Raw genomic sequence first — 12,532 nt, forward strand, 5'->3', positions numbered from 1 at the left:
ATTCATTATTATGTTTATGCTAAAATGACAGATTAGCCCCTAAAATGCTCATTATGCATAAAAGGGGCTAAGCTAATAACCCATTCTGCAATTATTGTAATAAAAATAGCTTACAATTTTGTGTCATCAGTTGTCCTTGAATGAAAATGATAACAAATGATTAAGTATCGTTAATAATAATAATTGAATTTGGAGTACAGTTTTTGTCGTGTCTCTTAGTGCATAATTAGCACACTTATTGTCTGACAGTTCCTTGTCACTCTACTGCTCATCTGAAGAATTTTGATCCATAATAAAAAATGTGCAATTTCTTGCTTTGCAAAAAAAAAATTATGTTCTTTGCATAGTGCAACTGCTAAACTGCTTAAACGTGTTGCTGTTGCAAACACAAAACATACGAAGTATTTTCAGGATTTTAGAACCTACTTTAAAGATATATTAAATTGTTTAGTAAGTTCTACGATCCTAAATTAATTTCTTTATTGTAGTAACGAGATATAAATCAATCTACAAGGTTTGTGGCTTTAATTTGATATGGGTATCTTATTAGTCTGTATACTAATGCCACTTAATAATAAGAAATAATAGAATTTCATCTTTGCCCCCCTCCACATGGTCGGGATTGGGATTCATTACTGGGGCGTTGGGGGTGAAAAATACTGATGGAAGAGCCCAGGTTTTGTTGGTTGCCCCCTTCAAATACAATTTCTGTATCTGCTCCTAGGCTTAGTCAAGTATATTTGTTTGAATATGGAATAATATAAAATGGTAGAACATCAAATAGGGTGGTCACCTAATCCCCTATCCATGCTCTTTTTACTGTTTTAATTGATCAAATCTCTTGAATGAATTCTCTCAATTTGTCAGCTATTAATTACTGATCTGTAATGGGACCTGGTATCATTTAGGTGTCATAAGTAATGTTAGAGGCATTTTCAATGGTCAAAAGTCTCATCTAGTTTTTTAAATATTGATTTAGGCTTGATCAATGTATTTTTGCTAAAAATTTCTTTTTTGTCATAAAGCAGAATATTTTTCTTTTACCATATAAAGTATGCTAGAAGCTTATTCATTTATTTGTTGGTGTGATTTTATTATTCCGTGCATTCCATGATCAAAAGTTGTGGTGTAATTCTTGACAACTAACTACCATTCCCATCTAGTTTTCTTAATACCCCTCATGAAAGATCTTCATGATCTTTCATGTTCGGCAGCCAGTTCGGCATGGCTGGCCGAACTGGCCAGCCATGACAAAAGTATCGAAGTAACTCTAATAGCTTATTTTTATTTCGTGGATCAGTTACGACAATTGTATTTTATTAATATTGGTGGTGGTTTATTTGTTTTTAGTTTAGTTTTTTTTTTTATCTTTGTTTCTCTTGTGCTGAGGACGCCTAGTTTGTATAGAGGCGAAATATCCGCGTTGTTTTAGTTTTTCATCTTTTCTCTCTAGGCCTACTGGCCGCAGTCTCCTTCGTCGTTTTTTCATTGAGTTTTTTTTCTCTTTGTTTTGATTTTTTTTTTTTGTTTTTTCATTAAGTTTTTTTGTAAATATCCCTCCTAGTTTTATCTTATGGTGCGTGGTGTCTGCCAGACCAAAATTTGGTGTAAAAGATAAAGATATACGTGTATCTTCACCAAGTAACTGGTGTTTTATTTTAGGTAATTTGGAAATGGCTTCAAATTCAAAAAGAGGGAAATTTAACGAAAGCTCTGGTAAGAGTACTATACTAGACAGAAATAATGAGTTTCTGTGTCCTATTTGCTTTGAAATTATCGAGGAAGCATTTGTTACAATTTGTGGGCATAGTTTTTGCTATGGATGCATTACCAGAAGCCTCGAAGCGTCAGATCGATGTCCTAAATGTAACTTTATTTTTCAGTGTCAGAAAAAAATATTTCCAAACTTCCTACTTAATGAGTTAATTGCTAAAGCAAAGCGTGGAATTGATCAGAAATTAACTATAAATAAATCGAGCTATCCTGATTTTGTTGAAGGTTTACAGTCCAGCGACATCAAAGTCACCTTGCCTGACGTGAATCTGATGTTGAATATTTTGACTGAGCGAAAAAAACAACTTGAAAGTGATCTAAAGTTGAATCAATTGGAACTAATGAAGGAATTTCTGACAATCATTAAGAATAAAAGGCAGGACGAAATCGAACGGCTTAACCAGGAACTAGCGTTCATTGAGCGTGATGAGTTTTCAGTCAGTGAAAGCATCCGCAGTATATGTCCCTCTGTTACAGAGGCCACTGAATCCCCACTTGTGCCTGATATTCCGTACAAAATGGCTCCAAAAGTTAACAATGTTGCTGAAACCGTCCGTGGAATCTCTGACATGAAACGAAAAAGGCTATATGAACAGATGGATGACTTAGAAGCATTTTACCTTGAGAAGAAGACTAATGATTTTCATCTTGATACTGGTGGTGATACTGAGGAATTTAGTAATTTGCTCTCTAAATTTACACGGTATTCTAGTTTACGTCCGCTATCGACTGTTCACTATGCGAGTGATGTATTTAACAATTCCAGTATCGTCTCGAGTATAGAATTTGACAAAGACGGGGATTACTTTGCGGTTGCAGGTGTTACAAAAAGAGTAAAACTTTATGAGTTTTCCTCAATTGTTAATAGTGCTATGGAATTGCATTATCCAGTCCTTGAAATTGTTGGAAGTTCGAAAGTCAGTTGGCTGACATACAATTATTTTCATAAGAACTACCTTGGCAGTAGCGACTACGAAGGAAACGTAACTATATGGGATGTTTCAACTGGTAAGAGACTTCGGAGCTATCAAGAGCATGAACGTCGCTGTTGGACTGTTGATTTTAACCGTGTTGATACCAATTTGCTAGCCTCTGGCAGTGACGATGCAAAGCTGAAACTGTGGTCCCTTAATGCTAGCCACAGTGTTGCAACGATCGAAGCTAAGGCGAATATATGTTGTGTTAGATTTAATCCAGAAAGCAGGTACCATCTTGCCTACGGTTCAGCCGACCATAGTGTATATTATTATGATATTCGAAATTCAAAAAGTCCATTGATGGTTTATAAAGAGCATAAAAAAGCTGTCTCTTATGTTAAATTTGTGTCTAGTTCTGAGATTGTGTCTGCTTCAACAGACAGCCAACTGAAGCTGTGGAGCACGTCTCAGCTAAACTCCTTCCGGACTTTCAAAGGACACGTAAATGAAAAGAACTTTGTTGGATTAGCAGCAAGCGGCGATTTTGTTTCCTGTGGGTCTGAAAACAATGCTGTCTATCTGTACTATAAGAAAATGTCCAATCCTATTTTGGATTTTAAGTTCGGTCGCGTGAAAAATGTTTTAGATAGAGGTAACAAAGAAGAGGAGAATAATGAGTTTGTCTCTGCTGTTTGTTGGAAGAGGAATTCAAATTATATTGTAGCAGCAAATAGTCAAGGGATTGTGAAAGTCCTAGAGGTTGGATGAATTAGAACAATCTACCTATAAAACCTATAGAGTGGGGAGGGGATATTTAAAATGTACAGCATCTAATCGTTTGTTAGGAGTAGGAAACGCCAATTTATTCCATGATGTCTCAGAGAATTAATTGTCACAAGCTTCTCAACTGTTTGTTGCAATACAGCAGAAAGTACAAGATATCTGCGGTAATTTGCGAAGTGATGGGTTTCACACACATTTTGAGGCTAAAACTTATTGCTAAGATAGTTGTCAACAGAGGTGTTTCGAATAATGAAATATCAGTGACTAAGTCAGTGTAATGAAAATCTTTATATTTCCTATTCATATAACTCTTATATTTAGAAAGATTTATAAAAGCAAGTATTGATATTGGCAGACGTAATTCCATGAAAAAAAACAAAGAAATTATGCTGTGCATGTGTAGTGTCAGGTGTATGAGATCTTCAAGGGTATGAACACACAACAATTCATGGACCTCCTTACCCCTTTATTTAGCTGACGCTCATTACGGTATGTGTTCAAACACTAGCACTTAAACAATTCATAGTGTTTAAAACCAGCTAGTGTTTTTTGGAGTTTGTCATTATTATTTGAAAAGGGAAATCGTTTTAACATACTAGTAGACGTTAATTGCAGCGGGCCTTTTTAATTGTATTCAGTTGGTGAAACCTACTGTGGAGCGTAAATAATCTCTTTTACGGCACTGCCATTCCATTTATAAATAGAATTAGAAATATATAAGTAACAAATACAAATTTTAATCAAAAAAGTGAATATTCACTGTACGCCATCCAATGAAACTGAAACAATACTGCTCTTTCTCATTCCCAGGCTACATTATAGTCACACTCGTCAATAGAATCAAAATTACGCACAACTACAGCGCCAAAATGTACGCCAAAATGAACATTATTTAATTTCCAAGCATAAAATTCTTGATTGGCCAGAATCAAGGCTTGAGCCATGTTTTTTGAAACTAGAAAAAATAGAAGCTTGGAAAAGCAGTTTTTCTATTTTTAAAAGAAATCTGACAAAAGTTCAGAAGATGTAGCATTAGTAGGGAATAGTTGGAAACAAATTATCGTTGGTGCAAACTTTTAAAACCAATTTCTTGCAATTTTAATTTTCCGCTTCTGAAATACAAGTATGACCCCAAAGAAGAAAAACCCCATTTCATTCATAAAACTTGGCTTTTTATCCACAGATGTGACTATGGTGTGGCTCGGGCATTACAAAATAACCAGAATTTTACCTGTCACCATTGATTTGTCACCTATATAGATACCAGATATGTGCTCCTGTTTTCAACAGCTTCAAATACTTGAAAATAAACCTCTGCTCCCAGCACGGAAGAAAAATGCGAGGAGCTCGCAAAAGCTCCTGCTCTCAAAAGCTGTAGTCCACTGTAAATTAACATGTCTATGTTAGTTACTTATATATTTCCATATTTTAGTTTTATTTATACCGAGGAGTCAGTGGCGTTAATTGGGGAGATGATTGCCCCCCTCCCCTCCTAGGTTTTTCTTTTCTTTGTTTTTAGTCCATTTTCACTGTAGGTTAGTTTACTTAGTCCAAAGACTGTCATCTAAAACTTATGTAATAAAAACATTGATTGCCTCTAAGGTTCATAGGCTAACAGTAGGAAGAAATTGATATAACAAATGATGACAAGTTGAAAGAGAGGAAAGCTAGATATAATTATCTTTTTGCTAAAAATAAGTGTTCAAAAATTGGCTTATTTCTTGTGTTTTTCTTCTTTCGTTATCATAGTATTTGAGATTATCTTCATGGCTCGGATGGGTTTTCTTATTATTGCAGGCTTCCATATTGGGAAGAAAAAAAATTGTCCGTTTTTGCTTGTGTTTTTTATTATAATATTAGTGTCATAGACGATTTATTCGGATTAGGAAGAAAATTGGAAACACTCTTGCCTGTATTTTGTATCTTCGGTAAAGTTAAATGACTGGTTTGCCTTTGTAGATGCCACTGGCGGCGTGTCAACTTGGCTTTCGCGAAAGTTTAAAAGTAGAAGAGAAATTTTACTGGATAGTAAAATTGAAAAAGGGCTGCTCGGTACTTTTGGGGCTAAACCTTAGCAGCCCAGTATCCCAGCTCCATGTAAAGTTTAGGTTTTAAAGTTAACTTCTTTTCTTTTTTTTCAAAGTTCACCTCACGTGCCTAGCTTTCAGAAACTTTTCACGAAATATACGGAACGTAAAGGAAATGGCAGACCATATGGAAAGTCTCAAACTAAAACAGAAATTTGAAACAGAAACTAAAACAGAAAATTTTGCCATACGACTGTGTAAAATAATTTTTTACAGACAAAAATCAATACCAGAAGGTAAAATATACTTGAAAGAGAGTAGTTTTGATGTTAATGACAACCAATGAAACTAATTAAGTGTTTTAAAACAAGTAAGAACTTAGTCGGGACTATGTTTATCCTAAATTTGAAATTTTTAATGCTGATAACATTTCCTGACTCTAGGAGTAAAGCTGGTACTTTCATCATTATCAAAATTTGGCTTAAGCCCTTTTGCTGAATGATGCATGCATGATAATATCCAGACCAGTCCAATTAACAATATCTATTACGATAAGATGAACCAGTGAACCATGTTATCTGTGTTCTAGTGTAATTGACCTTAGAAAATTCTTGCAATTTAGTAATCTTCATAGCCAATATTCTAGTAATCTGAGATTTATTGATGTGACGATATCAAATATTTATCGGAATAATATATATTTATAGCTGTTTATATAGGGACTTCAGAAATGGTTATGTTTAATTGACCCAGATAACCCGTTAATTTACTCTAAATTATCAATAATTTAACACGCTCATCATAATCGGTAGTATTACTCAATATCAACATTTAACCTATTCTGAAACGATCACGTGACCTTCCTATTGACGCTAAGGCTACTTCATATGTTACCGCTTACCACTACTCTATACAACCATTAACACTTTTTTGTCATTTATTTTTTAGTTCAGCTTGATTAACGTATCTGATGTGAGAAATTTTTGTTTTAAGGCCATTATTGGGATAAAAAGCAGATTTAAATAAGTTAAATAAAAATTTTATACTAAATAAAAAGAAAACCTTAATGTAGCAAAAGTGAAGTGGCGTTAAGGAATATTTTTGGTGTTATTTCTTATTAGAAAATCGATAAATATTCTGTGCTGTTCTTTATTTAAAGACCTATTAGTTGGGTCGAATTACTTCCAAGCTGCCTTAATATGTATTTTTTTTAAATGGCAAAAAATTGTGGCCAACGATAATATTTCTAATCGATTTCGTATCTCGTTCTAGTGCTAAAATTTACAAGTATAATCTATTATTAGTTCTATCTTGTCTAAAAATGTTTAGTGTTCACTATAGTACGGTACCTGAACGCTTGATTTACTTGTGATTTTTATGTGATTTTAAATTTAATAAATGTATTCTTGCTTGTGTTTATTGTTACTGTTCCTTTATGGTTAGTTTGCTGAACATTTAATCCCTAATCCTTGGAAATCTATTATTATTTATTAATAGACAATGTATATTTAGCCAGTGCTGCCACTTTTGGGATTTTCCCCAAGATCCTGGGATTTCAGTTCTGAGTAAGATGGGCAGTGGGACGATTTTGCTCTCAGGTTACGAATTATGCAACAGTTTAGGGTAGGCTAAAAAGGAACAAAAATGCCAAACATTAGATAGGGTCGGCTATTTTCTTTACACTACCACCAGTTTCCAATCTTGTAAGTTTTCCATACTATTTAGCATAATTTTTATATTAAAATAAACATCCTTTTGAATGTTAATTGACCATTACATGAATGGACTAGACCAACCCGGTGTCGTCTAGTGGATAGACACGAGGTCTATTCCACAGTGGGTTTTGGATCTCTCCGCTCTCAAGTAGTGGGAGCAGGTTCGATCCCACCATCGGATTTCTATAAATTATTTAGGGGTCTCCCCCAGACCACTCAGTGTGTTCTCAGGTGGCGATAGGGGAACGCCCTACGGAGATGTAGGGTACTTCCATAGGAGGTACGGGCCAGGGGGGACCTTGTCCCTGGGGGTCCATAATAGAAACTGGGGCACCCTCACCTCGGGCCACAAATACAGGTGGAGGAGGAAGAAGGCCCCTCAAATGTACACTTAATAGGGCCCACCGGCGTGTCCTTACGTCCCATGAGTTACAAACCTTCTCCCAGTAATGGGTTAAATTGCATGGTGACGCAGAACACCAGCGCGGGAGGATCCTCTATAGAAGGACAGCTGCGTTAGGGTGTAAGATCTGGATCTATGGACAACGGCCTCCGCAAAGGAATGCCTTGACCCTTTCGGGGTACCTGCCAGACTGGGGACCTTGCGCTCAACTCTATTCCCACTTGAGGAATGGCGCCCCTCAAGGAAATTATAGTCTAGTAAACGACACAGCATTTGGACGGGATTCTGATTAATGGACAATTCTTCTGGGCTTGGTCTGTTTTAACGGGCTGATAAAACCTCTTCCTAGCTAATTTATCTACTACAGGCTGCCTCCCAGTAGTAGCATAATATTTGTAGGCATGAATATATAATGATTCGGAGGTAATAGGCTTGAGACTGTCTGTGCAGCATTTCGACTCTTGTTGATAGAAGAGCATCGCCAAGTGCTGAAAAGTATGTTGTGACCAAGATAGGCCTAAGGTTGCACAAAGCCTCCATTCATACCTGAGGTCCCAGGGACTTCCTGCTGTCCGGTTGTAAGCCAGCTTAAGCACTTCGGTGTAGACCTGAGAAGATATGTGATCCTCGTCCTGAACTGGTATCCGGGATCATTGCTTTTCCTGAGGCCAAAATAATTTCAATAATTTAAAGAAATTAGGTGATATAAAATTTGTTTAGCCTGGCGGGAAGGATGGGGTACACAGACTGGGAGTAGGGCTCATGATGAATAAGGAAAATACTAAGTCGTGTTTATGCTGGGAAGGTTGTAACATTGATAAGATAAAAACGACACAACACTACAAAAACATTCCAAGTCTTCCATAATGCACTTCGAAACATCAACAGAATGTGACACTGATAAGATAATCCACGACACAACACTACAAAAACTAATCCAGTCTTACAATTCAATGAAAAAATTCCAAAATGCACTTTGTACAGAATTCATCAACAGAATGTAGCACTGATAAGATAAACCACGACACAACACTACAAAAATATTCCAAGTCTAACGTTTCCACGAAAAAATTTCAAAATGCACTTTGAAACATCAATGTAACTCTAATAAGATAAACCACGACACAATACTACAAAAATATTCCAAGTTTTACAATTCAACGAAGAAATTCCAAAATATTCTTTGAAACATCAACAGAATGTAACATTGATAAGATAAACCATGACACAACACTACAAAAATGCTCCAAGTCTTACATTACAACGAAAAAATTCCAAAGTGCGCTTTGAATAATCAACAGAACGGAACACTGATAATATTAACCACGACACAAGACTACAAAAATATTCCAAGTTTTACGTTTCAACGAAAAAATTCCAAAATGCGCCTTTAAACATCAACAGAATTTAACAATGACATGGTAAACCATGACACAACACTAAAAAAATGCTCCAAGTCTTACTTTTCAACGAAAAAATTCCACAATGCGGTTTGAAACATCAACAGAATGTAACACTGATGAGATAAACCATGACACAACACTACAAAAATGCTCCAAGTCTTACATTTCTACGAAAAAATTCCAAAATGCGCTTTGAATAATCAACAGAACGGAACACTGATAACATTAACCACGACACAAGACTACAAAAATATTCCAAGTCTTTACGTTTCAAGGAAAGAATTCCAAAATGCGCTTAGAAACATCAACAGAATGTAACACTGATAAGATAATATACGACACAACACTACAAAAACTAATCCAAGTCACAACACTACGAAAATGCTCCAAGGCTTACATTTCAACGAAAAAATTCCGAAATGCGCTTTGAAACGTCAACAGAATGTAACATTGACAAGATAAACCATGACACAAGACTACAAAAATGCTCCAAGTCTGACTTTTCAACGAAAAAAGTCCAAAATGCGCTTTGAAACATCAACAGAATGTAACATTGATAAGATAAACCATGATACAACACTACAAAAATGCTCCAAGTCTTACATTTCAACGAAAAAATTCTTAAATGCGCTTTGATACATCAACAGAATGTAACATTGATAAGATAAACCATGACACAACACTACTAAAAAGCTCCAAGTCTTACATTTCAACGAAAAAATTCCAAAATGCGCTTTAAATAATCAACAGAACGGAACACTGATAATATTAACCACGACACAAGACTACCAAAATGTTCTAAGTCTATGTTTCAACGAAATAATTCCAAAATGCGCTTTGAAACATCAACAGAATGTAACACTGATAAGATAAACCATGACACAACACTACAAAAATGCTCCAAGTCTTACATTTCAACGAAACAATTCCAAAATATGCTTTGAATAATCAACAGAACGGAACACTGATAATATTAACCACGACACAAGACTACAAAAATATTCCAAGTCTTTACGTTTCAACGAAAGAATTCCAAAATGCGCTTTGAAACATCAACAGAATGTAACACTGATAAGATAAACCATGACACAACACTACAAAAATGCTCCAAGTCTTACATTTCAACGAAAAAATTCCAAAATGCGCTTTGAAACATCAACAGAATGTAACATTGATGAGATAAACCATGACACAACACTACAAAAATGCTCCAAGTTCTACATTTCAATGAAAAAAATCCAAAATGCACTTTGAATAATCAACAGAACGGAACACTGATAATATTAACCATGACACAAGAATACAAAAATATTCCAAGTCTTTACGTTTCAACTAAAGAATTCCAAAATGTGCTTTGAAACATTAACAGAATCTAACATTGATAAGATAAACCATGACACAACACTACAAAAATTCACAAAGTCATACGTTTCAACGAAAAACATCCAAAATACACTTTGAAACATCAATAGAATGTAACATTGATAAGATAAACCATGACATAACACTACAAAAATGCTCCAAGTCTTACATTACAACGAAAAAATTCCAAAGTGCGCTTTGAATAATCAGCAGAAATGAACACTGATAATATTAACCACGACACAAGACTACAAAAATATCACAAGTCATACGTTTAAACGAAATAATTCCAAAATGTATTTTGAAACATCAACAGAATGTAACACTAACAAGGTAAACCACGACGCAACACTACAAAAATGCTCAAAGTCTTACATTTCAGTGAAAAACTTCCAAAATTCGCTTTGAAACCTCAACAGAATGTAACATTGATAAGCTAAACCATGACACAACACTACAAAAATGATCCAAGTCTTACATTTCAACGAAAAAATTCCAAAATGCGCTTTGAAACATCAACAGAATGTAACACTGATAAGATAAACCATGACACAACACTAAAAAAATGCTCCAAGTCTTACATTTCAACGAAAAAATTCCACAATGCGGTTTGAAACATCAACAGAATGTAACATTGATGAGATAAACCATGACACAACACTACAAAAATGCTCCAAGTCTTACATTTCAACGAAAAAATTCCAAAATGCGCTTTGAATAATCAACGGAACGGAATACTGATAATATTAACCACGACACAAGACTACAAAAATATTCCAAGTCTTAACGTTTCAACGAAAAAATTCCAAAATGCGCTTTGAAACATCAACAGAATGTAACACTGATAAGATAAACCACGACAAAACTCTACAAAAATGCTCCAAGTCTTACATTTCAACGAAAAAATTCCACAATGCGGTTTGAAACATCAACAGAATGTAACACTGATAAGATAAACCATGACACAACACTACAAAAATGCACCAAGTCTTACATTTCAACGAAAAAATTCCAAAATGCGCTTTGAAACTTCAACAGAATGTAACATTGATAAGATAAACCATGACACAACACTAAAAAATGCTCCAAGTCTTATATTTCAACGAAAAAAATTCCAAATGCGCTTTGAAACATCAACAGAATGTAACATTGATAAGATAAACCATGACACAACACTACAAAAATGCCCCAAGTCTTACATTTCAACGAAAAAATGCCAAAATGCGCTTTGAATAATCAATAGAACGCAACACTGATAATATTAACCACGACACAAGACTACAAAAATATTCCAAGTCTTTACGTTTCAACGAAAGAATTCCAAAATGAGCTTTGAAACATCAACAGAATGTAACACTGATAAGATAAACCATGACATAACACTACAAAAATGCTCCAAGTTTTACATTTCAACAAAAAATCCAAAATGCGCTTTGAAACATCAACAGAATGTAACATTGATAAGATAAACCATGACACAACACTACAAAAATGCTCCAAGTCTTACATTTCAACGAAAAAATTCCAAAATGCGCTTTGAATAATCAGCAGAACGGAACACTGATAATATTAACCACGACACAAGACTACAAAAATATCCCAAGTCTTTACGTTTCAACGAAAGAATTCCAAAATGTGCTTTGAAACATCAACAGAATGTAACACTGATAAGATAAACCATGACACAACACTACAAAAATGCTCAAAGTCATGCGTTTCAACGAATAAACTTCCAAAATGCACCTTGAAACATCAATAGAATGTAACATTGATAAGGTAAACCATGACAACACTACAAAAATGCTCCAAGTCTTACATTTCAACGAAAGAATTCCAAAATGCGCTTTGAAACATCAACAGAATGTAACACTGATAAGATAAACCATGACACAACACTACAAAAATGCTCCAAGTCTTACATTTCAACGAAAAAATTCCAAATGCGCTTTGAAACATCAACAGAATGTAACATTGATAAGATAAACCATGACACAACACTTCAAAAATGCTCCAAGTCTTACATTTCAATGAAAAAAAATCCAAAATGCGCTTTGAATAATCAACAGAACGGAACACTGATAATATTAACCACGACACAAGAATACAAAAATATTCCAAGTCTTTACGTTTCAAAGAAAAAATTCCAAAA

The 12,532-nt window shown here is 34.8% G+C and overlaps 1 protein-coding gene across 7 annotated transcripts in view; it reads left to right on the forward strand.

Annotated features, from left to right (window-relative positions):
* Window positions 1-12,532, forward strand: part of LOC148951656 (E3 ubiquitin-protein ligase COP1-like) — an 82,754-nt gene that overhangs the window by 22,719 nt on the left and 47,503 nt on the right. For 6 of the 7 annotated variants that reach the window (XM_089091247.1, XM_089091246.1, XM_089091243.1 and 3 more), the window contains exon 2: window positions 1,663-6,915. The exons of the other annotated variant lie outside the window; for it this stretch is intronic. In XM_089091247.1, the coding sequence (XP_088947373.1) occupies window positions 1,674-3,458 (1,785 nt within the window). In that variant the 5' untranslated portion in view covers window positions 1,663-1,673 and the 3' untranslated portion in view covers window positions 3,459-6,915. Of the gene's footprint in view, window positions 1-1,662; window positions 6,916-12,532 lie in introns of those variants that run through there. 7 annotated transcript variants of the gene reach the window in all.

The sequence above is a fragment of the Artemia sp. Qi Xiang Cuo genome, chromosome 6 (genome assembly GCF_049724085.1).
Source record: "Artemia sp. Qi Xiang Cuo chromosome 6, ASM4972408v1, whole genome shotgun sequence".
NCBI lineage: Eukaryota > Metazoa > Arthropoda > Branchiopoda > Anostraca > Artemiidae > Artemia > Artemia sp. Qi Xiang Cuo.